This window comes from Cervus canadensis, chromosome 24 (genome assembly GCF_019320065.1).
Source record: "Cervus canadensis isolate Bull #8, Minnesota chromosome 24, ASM1932006v1, whole genome shotgun sequence".
In the NCBI taxonomy this organism is placed as follows: domain Eukaryota; kingdom Metazoa; phylum Chordata; class Mammalia; order Artiodactyla; family Cervidae; genus Cervus; species Cervus canadensis.
This window is the reverse complement of record NC_057409.1, coordinates 27,625,153-27,641,993: the sequence shown is the minus strand read 5'-3', so window position 1 is coordinate 27,641,993 and position 16,841 is coordinate 27,625,153. Positions and strand designations below refer to the sequence as shown.

At 44.6% G+C, this 16,841-nt stretch overlaps 1 protein-coding gene across 12 annotated transcripts; it reads left to right on the top strand.

Moving 5' to 3' along the window:
• The first annotated feature begins 13,880 nt into the window (after window positions 1–13,880).
• Window positions 13,881–16,790, top strand: ZFAND2B (zinc finger AN1-type containing 2B). 12 transcript variants are annotated; one of them, XM_043446140.1, is made up of 10 exons: window positions 13,881–13,979; window positions 14,105–14,166; window positions 14,429–14,523; window positions 14,764–14,895; window positions 15,025–15,176; window positions 15,410–15,505; window positions 15,581–15,641; window positions 15,727–15,794; window positions 16,114–16,186; window positions 16,500–16,790. In XM_043446140.1, exons 2-10 carry the CDS (start codon window positions 14,124–14,126, stop codon window positions 16,551–16,553), a joined length of 774 nt encoding a protein of 257 aa, XP_043302075.1. In that variant the 5' UTR covers window positions 13,881–13,979; window positions 14,105–14,123; the 3' UTR covers window positions 16,554–16,790. The 12 variants fall into 12 exon arrangements, with proteins under 12 accessions (XP_043302075.1, XP_043302071.1, XP_043302078.1 ...); XM_043446136.1 differs by having other exon boundaries at window positions 14,105–14,178; XM_043446143.1 differs by having other exon boundaries at window positions 13,882–13,979; window positions 14,105–14,178; window positions 16,114–16,223.
• The last annotated feature ends 51 nt before the right edge of the window (window positions 16,791–16,841 follow it).

Genomic DNA, 16,841 nt, shown 5'->3' with positions numbered 1-16,841 from the left:
GGCCAACAAGCTACACATTATAAAAATAAAGACAAATAAATGAACAAATTTGTAACAATATATTATACACAGGATATAAAAAATACACGTTAAGTTTATGTATCCTTTTTGTAATCTTCACCATCCTGCTTTACTGTAGGAACCATCCACCCTACCCCCATCTCACAGGTGAGGAAATTGAGGCATGGTGGTAAAATGGCTTGCCCAAAGTTGCATAGCTGGTTGTGATTAAAATACTGGTTTTCAGCATTTTGTTATTTGCACATATCCTCATATCTTAAAATACCAAAATATAATTTTAGTTGAGGTAGAAATATTCTTTCAACATTGGAAAAAGAAATCTGAATTCTGAATGATTTATAAATGAGGTATAGCCATGTTAAAATTTTGAACAAACAAAGGTTTGTTTATAAAGCATTGTTGCATCCCACAGACTTCAAGAGAAATCAGAAGATTTCAATTCTATTGCAAGAATAATTGTTCTAGTTCAAAGACACTTCAAACAAGTATATTAGGAACAGGATACTGTCAAAATGAATATAGGGACTTCCCCAGTGGTCCAGTGGTTAAGAATCTGCCTTCTGGGACTTCCTTGGTGGTTCAGTGGCTAAGACTCCGAGCTCTCAACACAGGGACCCTGGGTTCCATTCCCGGTCAGGGAGCTAGATCCCACAGGCTGCAACTAAGAGTTCGAATGCTGCAACTAAAGATCCCACATACTGCAACTAAAGCCCTGGAGCAGCCAAATAAATAAGTAAAACTTAAAAAAAAGAAGAAGAAGAAGAAGAAGAATCCTTCTTCCAGTGCGGGGGAAGCTGGTTCGATCCCTGATCTGAGAACTAAGATCCCACATGCCACAGAGCAACTAAACCACAACTGGAGAAAAGCCCAAGAACCCCAACGAAGACCCAGTGCAGTCAAATTTTTTTAAATTAATATAGGTCCTCTGCATCAGAATCTCAAACTAGAGTCAATGAAATTGAAGAAGATGAATACAAATCAGAAATTTTCCACTTCAAGCAAAACTATACTTTGCTAGTAATTAAAAATATATTTATATATATCTACCTGGTGGCGGTTTAGTCACTAAGTCATGTCCAACTTTTGCCGACCCCGTGGACTGTAGCCTGCTAGGCTCCTCTGTCCATGGGATTCTCCAGGCAAGAATACTGGAGTGGGTTGCCATTTCCTTCTCCAGGGGATCTTCCTGACCCAGGGATTGAACCTGGGTCTCCTGCATTGCAGGCAGATTCTTTTACCAACTGAGCTATGAGGGAAGCCCATATATCTACCTAGAGAAACAAAAATAACTCAAGGTTACCAAATCAGATGAAATTATTTGAACGAGGAGAAGTTGGGGAACTATGTTTGAAGTTAGATTTATAACCATCTCTTCACATTCCTTTGAGAAATACAACACCATAAAGAGCTTTTTAAAGCAGCTAGAAAAATTTGTACCAAAACACACCTACAATTTAACAGTGATATCTTAATATATTTCTTTAAGAGATCACTATTTTTGAAAAGGGCAAATAGGGAATTCCCTGATGGTCAGTGGTTAGGATTCCAGGCTTCCATGGTCTTGGGTTTGAGCCCTGGTACAATGGTTAGGTAGCATCACCAACTCAATGGACATGAGTTTGAGCAAACTCCAGGAGATAGTGAAGGACAGGGGGTCCTGGTGTGCTGCAGCACATGGGACTGCATAGAGTAAGACACAACCTAGCAACTGAACAACAAACAACCAGGAACTAAGGTCCCACAAACCAGGTGACCAAGACAAAATAAAATAAAGATGTAAGAATTTTTTTAAAAATGTAAAAACAAATTTCATTTAAAAGAGAGAGCAAATAATTTTACTTCCAATTATTTATATCTTTACTTTTATTGGCATTCAGTTTCTTACTCTAAAATAATACTTTATTAATTTTATATCCTAACAATCATATTAAAATATTAATGTATATTTAACATTCATGTTTTTTAAGCTTACATTTTTACATTTAGTTGTATGTGTGTGTGTCTTTCAAAGATATCAAGAAATTTTACTTTTTAAAATGCTGAACATTTGGCTTTAAAAGTAAATTATTGTTTTCTGTAAAATAAATACTGAAATACCGGTGAAGTCATTTTGCCAATCTGTCAACCTCTAACAGCTAGTAGTTATTGGCACTGCAATTTGAACTCACTCAGAAGAACTCCAGTTTTATACGTCATCTAAATCAGACTCTCTCAGTACTATTGACCATATGCACTACTGACATTTTGATCCAAATAATTCTTTGTTGGTGGTGATAGGAGCTGTCCTGTTCATTGTCGAATGTTTAGCAGCATCCTACCCATTAGATGCCAGAAGCCCCTCTCCCCCTCTATCCCCCTCCTCCTCTGGACACTGAACAACTACAGGGTAGAGACCTTAAGTTAGTCACCTCTATGCCCAGGGCCTTGTATAAAATCTGTAAGTCTTGGATTGAATCAAATACATGTAACCTGTAAAATCATATGAATTTGAACTAGGTGCCTAAATTATGAGTCTTCAATTAAACCATGGGAGAGCTAAGGCACTTCAGGACAAGTAACTGAATGTCATCACAAAGTTTGTATTACTCTATCATGTACCTGAGAAAGCAAGGCAAATCTCAGTGAAGGCAGAGCCAGGCCCATCTTCAAATCTTCTGGGATCTGAAGTCATTTCCAATCAAAGAGCTTCCACACCTGGTTAGTTAAATAGTGATAGATATTTGAATAGTACCTTGCTCCAAATCATGGCATTAGTTTTACACCTCATGTCTTCCTTTGGTTTCCCTGGTGGCTCAGACTGTAAAGAAGCTGGCTGCAATGCAGGAGACCCAGATTTGATCCCTGAGTCAGGAAGATCCTCTAGAGAAGGAAATGGCAGCCCACTCCAGTATTCTTGCCTGGAGAATTCAATGGACAGGGGAGCCTGACAGGGGTTGAAAAAAGCTCTTTCTGGTATTGTACTACTCAGAAGAATGTGAAGAGATGGTTATAAATCTAACTTCAAATACAGTTCCCCAACTTTTTCCTGTTCAAATAATTTCACCTCATTTGATAACTTTGAAATCCTTTTGTTTCTTTAGGTGGTTATATATATATATATATATATATTTTTTTTTTTTTTAATTTGTAGCAAGGTATAGTTTTGTTTCAAGCGGAAAATTTCTGATTTGTATCCATCTTCTTCAATTTCATTGACTCTAGATTGAGATTCTGATGCAAAGGACCTATACTAACTTTAAAAATTTTTTGGCTGCCCTGGGTCTTCATTGGAGCACTCAGGCTTTTCTCTAGTTTCAGCTCATGGCTTAGTTGCTCTGTGGCATGTGGGATCTTAGTTCCCAAGTCAGGGATCAAACCAATTTCCCCTGCATTGGAAGGAGTATTTTTTTTAAAATATATTTAGTTTTATTTATTTGGCTGCTCCAGGGCTTTAGTTGCAGTATGTGGGATCTTTAGTTGCAGCATTTGAACTCTTAGTTGCAGCCTGTGGGATCTAGCTCCCTGACCGGGAATGGAACCCAGGGTCCCTGTGTTGAGAGCTCGGAGTCTTAGCCACTGAACCACCAAGGAAGTCCCGGAAGGCAGATTCTTAACCACTGGACCACTGGGGAAGTCCCTATATTCATTTTGACAGTATCCTGTTCCTAACATACTTGTTTAAAGTGTCTTTGCTCTAGAACAAAGACACTATTATTCTTTTTTTTTTTTTGACACTATTATTCTTGCAATAGAAGTTTATTTTGTCCATTGACATCTTTTGATTCCTCTTGACGTCTGTGGGATGCAACAATGCTTTATAAACAAATCTTTTTGTGCTCAAAATTTTAATGTGGACAAAGGAGCCTGGCAGGCTATAGTCTGTGAGGTCAGAAACAGCTGGACACAACTGAGCGACCAACACACTTCACTTGTGCTGAAAGGGTGTTTGATTATTGATAACCCATGGAGAGATTTGGGATTTTCCACACTCTGAGAAAACCACCACTTAAGATCTTTTCAGTTACTGAGGAGGTTACAGAGTCGATGTGGGAGAGGCAGTGTTGTATAATGAAAGAACATGGGACTTAAGGCTATGCCCAGTCCTGGGTTCAAAGCCCATCTCCATAAGCCAATGACTTCATCTCTCCCAATCTCAGCTTTCTTTATCTACCAAGTGGGAATGCATAATATCCACTTCAAAAGGCTTTCATGGGGAATTAAATAAACTAAGAGATGAGTAATAGTAGGACAGGACAGTCAGCAAAATGGTTTTTCTTTCCCTTTCAGTATGCACTGTTTCTCTAAGAGTCAACAGCTATTGTTTAGTTACTAAGTCGTGTTTGACTCTTTGTAACCCTATGGACTGTAGCCCGCCAAGCTCCTCTCTGTTCATGGGATTTCCCAAGCAAGTTTACTGGAGCAGGGGCCATTTCCTTCTCCAGAGGATACTCCTGACCCATGTCTCCTGTGGCTCCTGCATTGCAGGCAGATTCTTTACCACTGAGCCACTGGGAAAGCTTGCTAAAGAGTCAACTGAGGAGGAGGAAAACCACTAAAGAGAAAACTGTTAAACTAATATTCGAGTAGATTTGGGCCCGAGACATCCTTACTGACATCCTCACTTTGACTTTGTCTGCTTTAAACCTGCTGAAGCTGATATAGGAGGTGTCTGGCCGCGGCTCCACCTGCTGATTTGTAGAGGTCCTGCTGTGCCTGCGGGAGGCTGCAGCTCAGCTGAAGCACAAAGCTGCTTAGCAAGTCTGCGTATGCACTGTTGATCTACAAGACAAATGACTGAAGCAGTGCTCAATTGCTAATTGATATCTTTTGACACAGCCCTTTCAATGTGGAAAGTGTTATTGGATTTCTCACTGTTCCTCCTTATTCCTTTATTCAGAACCCAAGGAACCTATATCCACACTATGTAGGGAGGTGGTGGCTTTGGTCTGCTCATCGTCCTTTCAAATCTTGGGAAGCTTCTAGGCTACTGATTGGCATGAAAGCTTAATCTGGACTATAACCCATCAGTCAGGAAAAGTCTGGCCTGAGAAAAAAGAAACTGCGAGGGCTTCATTCTCTCTTGTGGTCTTTGGGGTCTCTGGCAATTAAAACACTCTGGCTCATGCTCAAGACAGAGCTGCAAAGAATTTACTTTTAGGGTTCTCTAAGCTTTTGACTATCTGAGCATTCATGGAGTAGAAGGGAGAGAGGCAGTGTTTCTCTTTGTGAAGTGAAGTGAAAGTTGCTCAGTCGTGTCTGACTCTTTGTGACCCCATGGACTATACAGTCCATGGAATTCTCCAGGTCAGAATATTGGAGTGAATAGCCATTCCCTTCCAGGGGATCTTACCAACCCAGGGATTGAACCCAGGTCTCCTGCATTGCAGGCGGATTCTTTACCAGATGAGGTCTGTTCCCAATAAGGTTTCAAAAATTGAAAGCCGACAACTCTAAAGTCATGAGTGTAGAGGGGGAAAAAATGAATAAATAAAATTCTTAAAGCCAAATGATTATATTTTAACATGAAAAAAAAATTAGGCCTTCCCTGGTGGTTCTGATGGTAAAGAATCTGCCTGTAATGCAGGAGACCCAGGTTTGCTCTCTAGGTCAGAAAAATCCCCTGGAGAAGGAAATGGCTACCCACTACATTTTCTTGCCTGGAGAATTCCATGGACAGATGAGCCTAGTGGGCTATAGTCCATGGAGTTGCAAAGAGTCACACTCGACTGAGCAACTAAATACTTTTGCTTTTGGTGGTCCAGTGGTTAAGAATTCGCCTGCCAATGCAGGGGACATTTGTTCAATCCCTGGTCTGGGAGGCTCCCACATGCCATGGAGCAACTAAGCCTGTGTACTACAACTACTAAGCCCAGTTCTAGAGCCTGCTCTCTGCAACTAGAGAAAGCCCACACACACAAATGAAGACCCAGCACAGCCAAAAATAATAAAATAAATAGATAAATAAATTTTAGAAGTATTTAAAATCAGATAGCTAGGGCTTCTCTGGTGGCTCAGTAGTAAAGAATCTGCTTGTCAATGCAGGAAACACGGGTTCAATCCCTGATCTGGGAAGATCCCACATGTCACAGAACAATTAAAGCCCATATACCTCTACTATTGAGCCTGTGCTCTCGATCCTGGAGGAGCCGCAACTACTGAAGCCTCGACACCGAGAGCCTGTGCTCTGCAACAAGAGAAGTCACAACAGTGAGAAGCCCCTGCACTACAACTAGAGGGCTGCTACCCTTTCGCCACAACTAGAGAAAAACCTGCACAACGTAGCCAAAAATAAATAAATAAATATTTTAAATAAAAATCAGACAGCTATATACTAAAAGTATTTATAAAGCCCTGGCAGTAATTTAAAATTAAAAACAAGTAAACAAAAATAAATCAATAAAAATAAAAACAAGTAAACAGAATATGAATCCACAGAATATGATGTCACTGTATCAGGAGTCTTTCCAGAGCTGTGAGGGGAGGCTCTCTAAAGTTGATTGGGAAGTTCAATGATCATTCCACTGCTACCATCACAGCTACCAATATATGTTGCCAATACATGGCAAAAATTCCAACTGGGTGAATCAAATGTTCATTTGTATTAAGATGAGCTGCCACAACAGGTGTATCACCAAGGGAGCTTTGGGTTGCAAAATGTAGAAAATGTTGCTAATAAGGACATTTACTCTCTTATATAACAAGAGGCCACATGTAATATCCCCAGGATGGTTAATTTATCAGTGACTCTGGAACTTTCCCATCTTTCTTCTTGTCCATCTTCAACATGTTGGCTTGTCCTCTCTGCTTGGCACCACTCATGGTCACAAAACCTGAGTGCTAGATGTCACAGGTAATGTCCAGAGCAGAAACAAATTTTCATCCAAATAGATTGTATGCACATAGAAAGGTTTCATTTAAATCATTAATGAGGGAGCTGATAAAGAATACAAAAAGTTAATTCTCTGAGTGTTTTCAGGTAAGAAATGTATACATATCAATAAATGAACAAAATTATTAGGTTAGGTACAAAACTGATTAACATTCCACAGGGCTAAAAAATAACACCTTTCAGGTTAATGTTTCTTCAAGGCTATACAAGAACAACACCTTATCAGTTTCTACAGGTTAATGTTACAGAAGTATAAACTCTGTGCTTTTATCAGTGGTGGATTCTTAATCAAATATATTGTGACAACAGTTATAATCCCAAGAGTATCAGGTAAAGGTTAAGTTGGCTTATTAGGAAAACTCTAGAAGTATATTTTAAAAAGAATGATCAATTCTATTCTTCTCTAAAGTTTGGGATAAATTTTTCTTCCAGACACAAATTGTTTTACATGCCTCAACAAAGGAGAAGTTTTGCTGATTTAGAAAAGTTGCGTGCTTTTTTTTTCCCCCAAACTGAAGGTTATACAGCCCTTTAATGGGATGGTAGATGGAAATCAATGTAGTATTTGGCAACTAAAATTTTTTAAAAATGAAATATAACAGAATATCAAAGTATATCAAGCACAATAAGATCAAGTATTAGGGGTGTGTGTGTGTGTGTTAGGTTATAAAATGTAATTCTTATTGTGAGCAATGGTTTAAAAGTTTGAAAAATATTGACTTAGACCATTTAAGACTCCTCATGGGAGCAGGAAAGGGACCCATGTGAAACACAACTGTTTGGAAAAGGATGATTAAAATCAGAGTTTTGTCCTCAAGGAGGGATCTGGGGAATGGCTTTTTGGTTGAGTAGCCTACAACTGAAGACTGACCAAGCAGTGCTTGGTCTTGTTGTTCTCCTCCTCAAACCCCCTGAGCTGAGAGAAATGCCTTCTGGCTATTGTATACCCGTGTTTCACTATCTGCTTCATTACTTCAAGCTCAGGATGGCTCAAATATCATAAAAGTCACTCTCCCCCCCACCTTTTGACACTAGTTGTCCCCCAAATATCTGTTCTCCTTCACTGACATAATTGAAATTTTATTTGGGAACATGGCCACTCAGCTAAAGACTACCTTTCCCAGTCTCTCTGGAGCTAAGTACGATCACGTGACTAAGTGCTGGGCTATACCAGGATCAGAGAAATGATGTAGGCAAAATCAGGGTCATAACTTTAAATGGCGGGTGATGGGGGGAGGGGGCAGGGAAAGGATGGAGGAGATGCCTTGTTTTTCTTCTCTCTCATTCTGCTGCCTAGAACAAGGACTCATTTGGGACCACGCAGACAAAGGCAACACCTTAGGGATGGTGATGCAACAAAATAGGAGGTGTCCAAGTCCCTGACAGGTGCTGTCATACCAGCCAGCCCTGTCTAATTACATAAGGAAGAAATTAAACTTCTTTCTTGTTTATGCCACTATTTTTGAGTCCCTGTTATGGCAGCTTAACCTATATCATAAACAATATGCTCTCTTTATACACTGTTAGCAGAAAACAGTGCAAGTTTGAAGTGCTAAGGTACACAGACTTATTAAAAAGCAGAGACATTACTTTGCTAACAAAGGTCCATCTAGTCAAAGCTATGGTTTTTCCAGTAGTCACATATGGACCATAAAGCTGACTGCCAAAGAACTGATGCTTTTGAACTGTGGTGTTGGAGAAGACGCTTGAGAGTCCCTTGGACTACAAGGAGATCAAATCAATCAATCCTAAAGGAAATCAGTCCTGAACATTCGTTGGAGGGACTGATGCTGAAGCTGAAGCTCCAATACTTTGGCTACCTGATGCGAAGAGCTGACTCATTGGAAAAGACCCTGATGTTGGGAAAGATAGAAGGCAGGAAGAAAAGGGGACGACAGAGGATGAGATGGTTGGATGGCATTGCCAACTCGATGGACATGAGTTTGAGCAAGCTCCGGGAGTTGGTGATGGACAGGGAAGCGTGGCGTGCTGCAGTCCATGGGGTCGCAAAGAGTTGGACACGACTGAGTGACTGAACTGAAGGTACACAGACATTTGACACATCTGATTTTTTTTTTTTTTTTTGACACATCTGATTTTAAGGTGTGTGGACTTATTATTATTATTATTTACTGCACTGGGCAGCATGTGGAATCTTAGTTTTCTGACCGAGGATCAAAACTGCACCCACGGCACTGGAAGCACAGTGACTTAATTGCTGAACCACCAGGAAGTCTCTAGACTGTACATCATACTCTCACAGTGCTTGTTTGTCTTATCTGGGCTCCAAAACCCAGCAGGATGAGGATTAGATAGGAAGTCAGAGAAAAAATAATTCTTGCCTGTGACATGTGCTGCTTATTAATAAACTATATGTGATTGTTGTTTTGGTAAATAAAACCAATAGTCAAGTCTTAGCAATTTCATATGCTTGTATCTATCAGAACTGTTACTGGATTTCACAGATTTGGAGTCTTGGAACTTACAAACAACAAGCTCTTCAAAAACTGTCCTTCTAAAGAGCCTAGGCTGAAAGTTGAATCCCCATGACAGGTGCATACCCAGATCAAGAATCTCCCACATATCAACAGCCTGACTTCATGGTATGACCAGAGAGTGTGATTGTGCCTTGAGAAATATCCTGAATCTAAGGAGATAACTTATAACTATCCTTAAAAGGGACAATGTGAAACTAATTCAATAATGGCAGTTAGCCATAGTTTTGTTGGGCAGTGTAGACTTTGGGAGGAGGCAAGAGTCAGGTAGTGATATGACTTAAAACCCTGTGTGTAAGCTACAAGATCAGTCTCTTTTTATGGGACTGTGTCCCATCAGTCAGAGGATGGTAGATAACAATCCCTCCCTGTCCCTCAGTATGACAGTATGGTAGCATGGCAGATGGCAAGCCCATAGCTTATATGCTACAGAATACTTTATGAATACTGATTCTTCTGGCCTTGATTCCAAATTCCCAGGAAGGAATCTGATTGGACAAATATAGCAGATGCTCCTGATGCCTTGCCTGCTTGGTGCATTGGACTTCAGATGTCACTGTGGACAGCTCCTGAGTCCTGATGGCGTCCCACTTCTAAGCCAAGCCAGATTCAGTATTTCTGCCTCCAGAATTTTCCTCAAATCCCTCGTACCTCAATCAGCTTGAATCAGCTTGCACACAGGTACAGGCTCACTGTGCCAGGAGGACATGGGGCAGTTATCACCTCCTAGGAGAAACCTTCAACTTGAAGACAGGAGTCAGCCCAGCCTTCTGTCCTTTAGAAGGATGATTCTGAGGCATATTTTATATGCCTTCTCCAAGGGTTCCCAGTGGAACTAGGAACCACAGTAGTAACCAGTTCAATAACTCTTCACTGGTTTTCCTTCCTTCCCTATCTCCCTCTTCTTTACTCTCTTACTCTGGCTAGGATTACCTCCTACATGAATCATCTGCATCGAAATCCTTGTTTCAGGTTATGCTTTTGGGGAACACAAACTCAGATACCCAGTGTGGGTCAGATGTCCACTCCCAGATCAATCATCTTTGGCAGAAACACTGCTCCCCAGAGCCTACCCCAGGGGTGAGGATGGATGAAGGAGGAAGCGGCCAGAATTTCCCTGAAAGACTTGCTCTTACTGTCAAGGGCTGGGGTTCAATCCCTGGTTGGGGCACTAAAATCCTATAATCCGTGTGGTGTGGCCAAAAATTCTTTTTTCTTTTTTATAATCATTTATTTATTTTTATTTTTGGTTGTGGTGGGTCTTTGTTGCTTTGCACAGGCTTTCTCTAGTTGCGGCGAGTGGAGGCTATTCTTTGCTGTGCTGCGCAGGCTTCTCCTTGTGGTGGCTTCTCTTGTGGAGCACTGGCTCTAGGCAAGGGCTCAGTAGTTGCGGCTCAAGGGCTCTAGAGCATGGGCTCAGTAATTATTGCGCTCAGAATTAGTTGCCCTGTGGCATGTGGAATCTTCCCAGAGGAGGGATTGAACCCATGTCCCCTGCACTGACTGGCAGATTCTTATCTAGTATGCCACCAGGAAAGTCCAAGGAGTTCTTTTCTTTTCTTTTTTTTAACCATTTTATCCTCTCAGTGATACATTGGATAGCTACTTAAAGATTTTTGATGTGGACCATTTTTAAAGTCTTTATTGAATTTGTTACAATATTGCTTCTGTTTTAAGTTTCAACTTTTATGGCCCCAAGACATGTGGGAGCTTAGCTTCCCGACCAGGGATTGAACCCACACGCTCTACATTGGAAGACAAAGCCTTAACCACTGGACCACCAGGGAAGTCCTGAAAGTTACTTATTTTAAAATATCTATCTCACATCTACGTTCTATACTGAGCTTTCATTAATTCTAAGCATCATCCCCACCTAGTTCAGGCCATCATTTTCTCTTGCTTCTATTATAGCAACAGCCTTCAGCCTAGCCTCCCTTCTACCAATCTGTCCTCCATTCTGAAGCCAGAGTGACTTTCCCAAAATACAAATCTGATCATATTACTCTCCTTCTTAAAGCTATCTATAGTTCCTCATTTGTTGTTGTTCAGTTCTTGTGACCCCAAGGACTGTAGCCCGCCAGGCTCCTCTGTCCATGGGATTTTCCAGGCAAGAATACTGGAGTGGGTTGCAATTTCCTTCTCCAGGGGATATTCCTGACCCAGGGATCGAACCTGAGTCTGCCATATTGCAGGCGGATTTTTTTACCACTGAGTCACAAGGGAAGCTGATATTATGTTTATGTTAAAATTCTCAATAACTAATGTGGCCTCAATGATCTGAGATTTGACCCCTGCTAACTCTCCAGTCTCTTTCCTGTCTCCTTCGTTTGCTGAACCATAGCATGAGTAGGCCTCCAGGTGCTGTTACTGTGAACACACATTCAGTGTATGGAACCACATTGCTGCTACACTGCTGTCTGCTGGGATTTACGATGGACTTAATAGCTGAATTGACTGCAGTGTGCGCCAAGAGAACCTGAGTCTCCCTCCAATCCAATTACCTCCTTTTAGAGTGAACAGTCATAAAGGAATGATGGGACCAAAGATAAGAAGGACCCATGAAAAGCAGGCCAAGTTTAGAGCAAACAATGAAACAGTCGTAAACATGGGTATGAGACAACAGTCGCAATCCAAGCAAGGCAGGCATGCGCTTCCTCCTCAGGGTTTTTCCTAAAGAAAATGCTCTGCGGGTTGCTGATGGCATCACCGACTCGACGGACATGAGTTTAAGTAAACTCCAGGAGTAGGTGACAGACAGGGAGGCCTGGCGTGCTGTGATTCATGGGGTCGCAAAGAGACACGACTGAGCGACTGAACTGAACTGAACTCTCCAGCTTTATCTCCTGCCAAGCTGTTTCTTACACTCTAAGATCCCGATGCTATCAGCTTTTTAAAAGCTCATCTGAAGAATCTTGTTTTCTCTTATCTCCAGGTCTTTGTCCCTGCTGATTCCTCTGCTTGAAATAGCACCTACTTCCACCTCCTTCCTTTCTCCCTTGGCCTTCACCTAGCCAACATCTACTCACCCTTCAGGTTTTGCCTTGTCAACTCCAGAATGGGTGTACCTGAAATGCACTGCCGTCTTGCCTAGTACTTCCTGGTCTTTGCACATGTCATCCAGTGGCAAGCACATGGGAGGACACTCAGTATACTGCTGAATGAAGGAAGGAATTGAATGGACTCTCTTGGGTTTTCTAGGATTGTCCAAGCCAGTTTGGTAATTTTCACTTTAGTGGTGCTGACTTCCTTCCCCCAAACATGAGACTCAGGCCTGGCCCATCAGAACATCACATACCCTGACCACACACCCTGGGCCACAGGTCAGTGCTTGGCAGACCATCCAAGTCAAGGCAAATGGGCACAGCCGGAGCTGAAATTAGGCCTTCTGCTTGAGAAACCAGGGAAAAGTGGTTTTAATTTCCAGTAGCGTTAGAGCTGTAAGAATGTAAGAAGCAGACACAGAGGGAAGCAAAACCAAAAGCTGGAGGGAGAGAGGGAGAACAGAAGAAAGCTGTCTCATTCCCAGTTGTAGCTGGTTCTCTCTCCATTTTGGAGGACATGTTCAACTCTAAGTATTTCATCTGTTTACTTATCTCCATGCCCAAATTTATGGGAAGCTAGGGCAACCAAGCCCATGCATGAAGGGCCAGAGAGGCATGTGAGAAAACGTGTTGAAATGGAAGTCTCAACCTGGGGCTCCCTAGGGTCAAGCAGGACACCAATCCAGCGACTCTCTAGCTTCACTCAAGAAACATTAAGTAAGCATTCAGAATATTCCAGGCATATGTTTTTCAAATTGTAGTAGATGGATAATCTGTCCGAATTCTCTCCTGTGCTTCCTTGGGTGGGGAGGGGGTGGGAGCTCAGGAATCCGCATTTTAAAGCAGGTGATTCACACTAAGGTCTAAAACCACACAGTTCCAGGCACTGCACTGGATGCTGGGTCCAACTCAAGGGAAGGCAGACGTGGTTCGTCTTACCACTATATTTATGTGGGAAGGGGGCAGTGAGGGAGTGAGATAAGAGATGATTACAACAAGGTGATAGGGTGCTAGAAAAGAACGACGGGAAACCACAAGAGATGCACTGGGCTCAAACTGAGGAGGGTCAGAGAAGTCTTACAAAAGGACAGCGAAACCAAACTTGGAGGAGCTACGGCTCTGAAGAGAAATGTGTATCTCACAGAAACATGGCTGTTTTCAGTTCGTAGAGTAGGTATAGCAGCGGCTGTAAACGAAATGGCTGGGGGAGGGTGCAGAGTGAGAAGCAGGCGAAGGACCCAATTGTGAAAGACCCCAAACCACCCCAGCCTCGAAGATGTAATCTCTCCTTGTCTTCGCCCGCCCTAACGCCTTCGTGGACCTAGGCCCGCTCCCAGGGTCTCCAAACCCACCCGCGGCCACTCGGTAGCCCAGGAGACACCATCCAGCTCCCCGACGCCTGGCAAAACAGGAGGGGCGGGCCTCGGCTCTTCCGGGATGCGCCCCGCCCCCGCAGACTGAGCGGGACGTGCCCGCCCTGCGCGACGACGTCAGCGCGCCCGCGCGCGCCAAGGGAGGAGTGAGAACTGCGGTCCGGGAGGCGCTGACGCTCCGGTAAAGCGGCCTGAGTCGAGGGGAGGAAGGGGCGGGACGAGGAGTTCCCCCCAGAGTACGGGGTCGCGATTTGGATCCAGAGCTGGAGCCCTTGGGGAGCTCAGCATCGCGTCCTCTCCCAGCAGGTCCCCGTCCGGCCCGGCGATGGAGTTTCCGGACCTTGGGGCTCACTGTTCGGAGCCGAGCTGTAAGCGATTGGGTAAGCGGGTAAAGGGGTGAGGGGCGGAGCACGCGGGAGGCGGGGCCGGGCGGAGCGGAGGGCTCCTGGGCTGGGAGTGCCCGAGGAGGGCGGGGCTCGAGCTTGGGGCGCGGCTTAGGAGATAGTGGAGTAGGGCCAGGGTCCAGTTGGTTCCTAGTGCGGCAGCGTTTTCCTGCGCCTGACTGGAAAGCTTGAGTGAGCGGGAACGTCGAGGTCCCACTGGACCTGCAGTCTGACCCACTTCCTGCAGATTTTCTGCCGCTCAAGTGCGATGCCTGCTCGGGCATCTTCTGCGCAGACCATGTGGCCTACGCCCAGCATCACTGTGGATCTGCTTACCAAAAGGTGAGGGGGCGGTCTGAAGGTGAAAGGGGGCGGGTGGAGGATGCGTGCAAAATCTCCGGAACCCCTCTGCCTCACATTTTCCCTTCTTTATTGTCTTCTTGAGGCTCAGTGCTGGGAACATTATTTCCTTTTGCGTTTATGGAGGGCATGTCCAGGTTCTTTCAGGGGGATTCTCTCAGGATCAGAGATCTGACTGGACTGGGAGTAGGCCACAGACCGACCCCTGCTCCCTAACTATAGGATATCCAGGTGCCTGTATGCCCGCTCTGTAACGTGCCTGTTCCTGTGGCCAGAGGGGAGTCCCCTGACCGTGCTGTTGGGGAGCACATTGACCGAGACTGTCGCTCAGATCCAGCTCAACAAAAACGTAAGGTAACTGTTAGAGGGATCAACCATGGTCACCTGGGACTACAAACGCCTGGAACTCTGCACAGCTGTTAGGACAGGGTTGAAAAGGGAGCAGAGATCTCAGCAGAGACAATCCTTCCTACTCCACCTCAGATCTTCACCAATAAGTGTGAACGCGCTGGCTGCCGGCAGCGGGAAATGATGAAACTGACCTGCGACCGCTGTGGCCGAAATTTCTGCATCAAGCACCGTCACCCACTGGACCATGATTGCTCTGGGGAGGGGCACCCCACCAGTAGGGCAGGGTAATTGCAACCAAGTTCTCTACTTGCTTTTGGGACCTGAATGAACCTTTGTCATAACAGTTGGGAAGCTTCACCCCGTCTCCTTTGGCTAGGGAGTCTTTTCTTTCTTTTTCAAGTGCATGTTTTCCAGATCTTTTGGAGGAGCTCCCCTCCTGACTTCCTGGGTCGGGGGTGAGAGGAACCTGTTAAGCCGAAGGTGCCTGGAGGCATGCCCAGAGTGTCTCTTCCTACAGACTGGCTGCCATCTCCAGAGCACAAAGCCTGGCTTCTTCTACAAAGACCGTCCCTAGCCCGAACCAGACCTTGCCTTCGTCTTCCTCTGCCAGCAGGTAGGCCTGCCTGTTTCCCTTCTCCCTTTTCCCCCTTCACATCTCTGACCTGAGCCTCTTGAATGTCTGCCATAGAGCCACAACTCAGTCTCCAACCCGGACGGCTCCTCCAGAGATTACTTTGCAGAATGGCTTGGTGAGTGGGGCAGAGGTTGGATGGGCAGAAGCAGACCCGCAGAGAGTGAAGTCCAAGGCACCTGGTCTTATTTTCCCTTTTGCAGAGTGAGGATGAGGCTCTGCAACGAGCCCTGGAACTGTCCCTGGCAGAGACCAAACCCCAGGTCCCAAGGTACCTAACTCACTGGTAAAGGGTGGGGCGTGGGTGAAGGCTCAGTTTGGAGGGAGGGAGGGCAGAGGGACTGCTTTCATCCAACGCAGGATAATAGGAACTTGGGCTCAAAATTAAGTTTTTGAACTATATGACCTTGGACAAGTTCTTTGGCCCCTTACGGTCTTAATATGTTCAACAAAATGAGGACAATACCAACACCCTGTAAAAACCTACATGTGAAAATTTAAACAATACTTAGAAGGGCTCAGCACAGTGATGCCTAACAGATGAGATGCTCACATTTTAGATACTAAGTTAAGCTGTTCCTTCCTCCCAGTTCTCAGGAGGAAGAAGACTTAGCTTTAGCACAAGCACTATCAGCCAGTGAGGCAGAATACCGACAGCAACAGGTATGAGGACGGCGTAGAGATGGGCCCTGTGCCAGGAGTAAGTAAGGAGTTTGTGGGGTAGGGGGAAAGGCAGGGAGGGTGTTCTTCCAAGTGGTAGAGTATACAGGGGTGTTTATCCTTTTGTTTTCCTATGACTCCACTCAAGGACTGTCCCTCATTTCCTTGACGTGGCACCCTGTCTTCCTCTCCTTCCCCTCCCCTTGCTCCAGGCTCAAAGCCGCAGCTTGAAGCCGTCCAACTGCAACCTGTGCTAGGGCCCTGGGCTTGGGGAGGGAGGCTCAGCTGAGGAAGACTGTGGCCCTCGCACCTCTAGGGTCCACAGGGAGAGGAGGCCCGGAGCAGCCGGAGTGAAGACGAGGAGGAGTGATGTGGAGGCCACCTCCAGGGAGCATCTGGAGAAACAGCATGTGGAGCTGAGCCTACAGAGGGCTCTGCTGGCCGCTCCAGCTGCATGGGAGTGAGCCGCTCTGAACTGCTCCCTGGCCAGGTGCCACTTGGCCCCCCTGCATCTTGTCATCCCCTAAATACTGGGGTTCCCCTCCATGTATAGGGGGCAGGGAGGGGGACTAGAAACAATAAAGGATGGGCAGTCTATAAGACACCAAAGTGGTGTGTTTCTCTTTTCCAATCAAAAACACAAGAGTCCCGTCAAGAA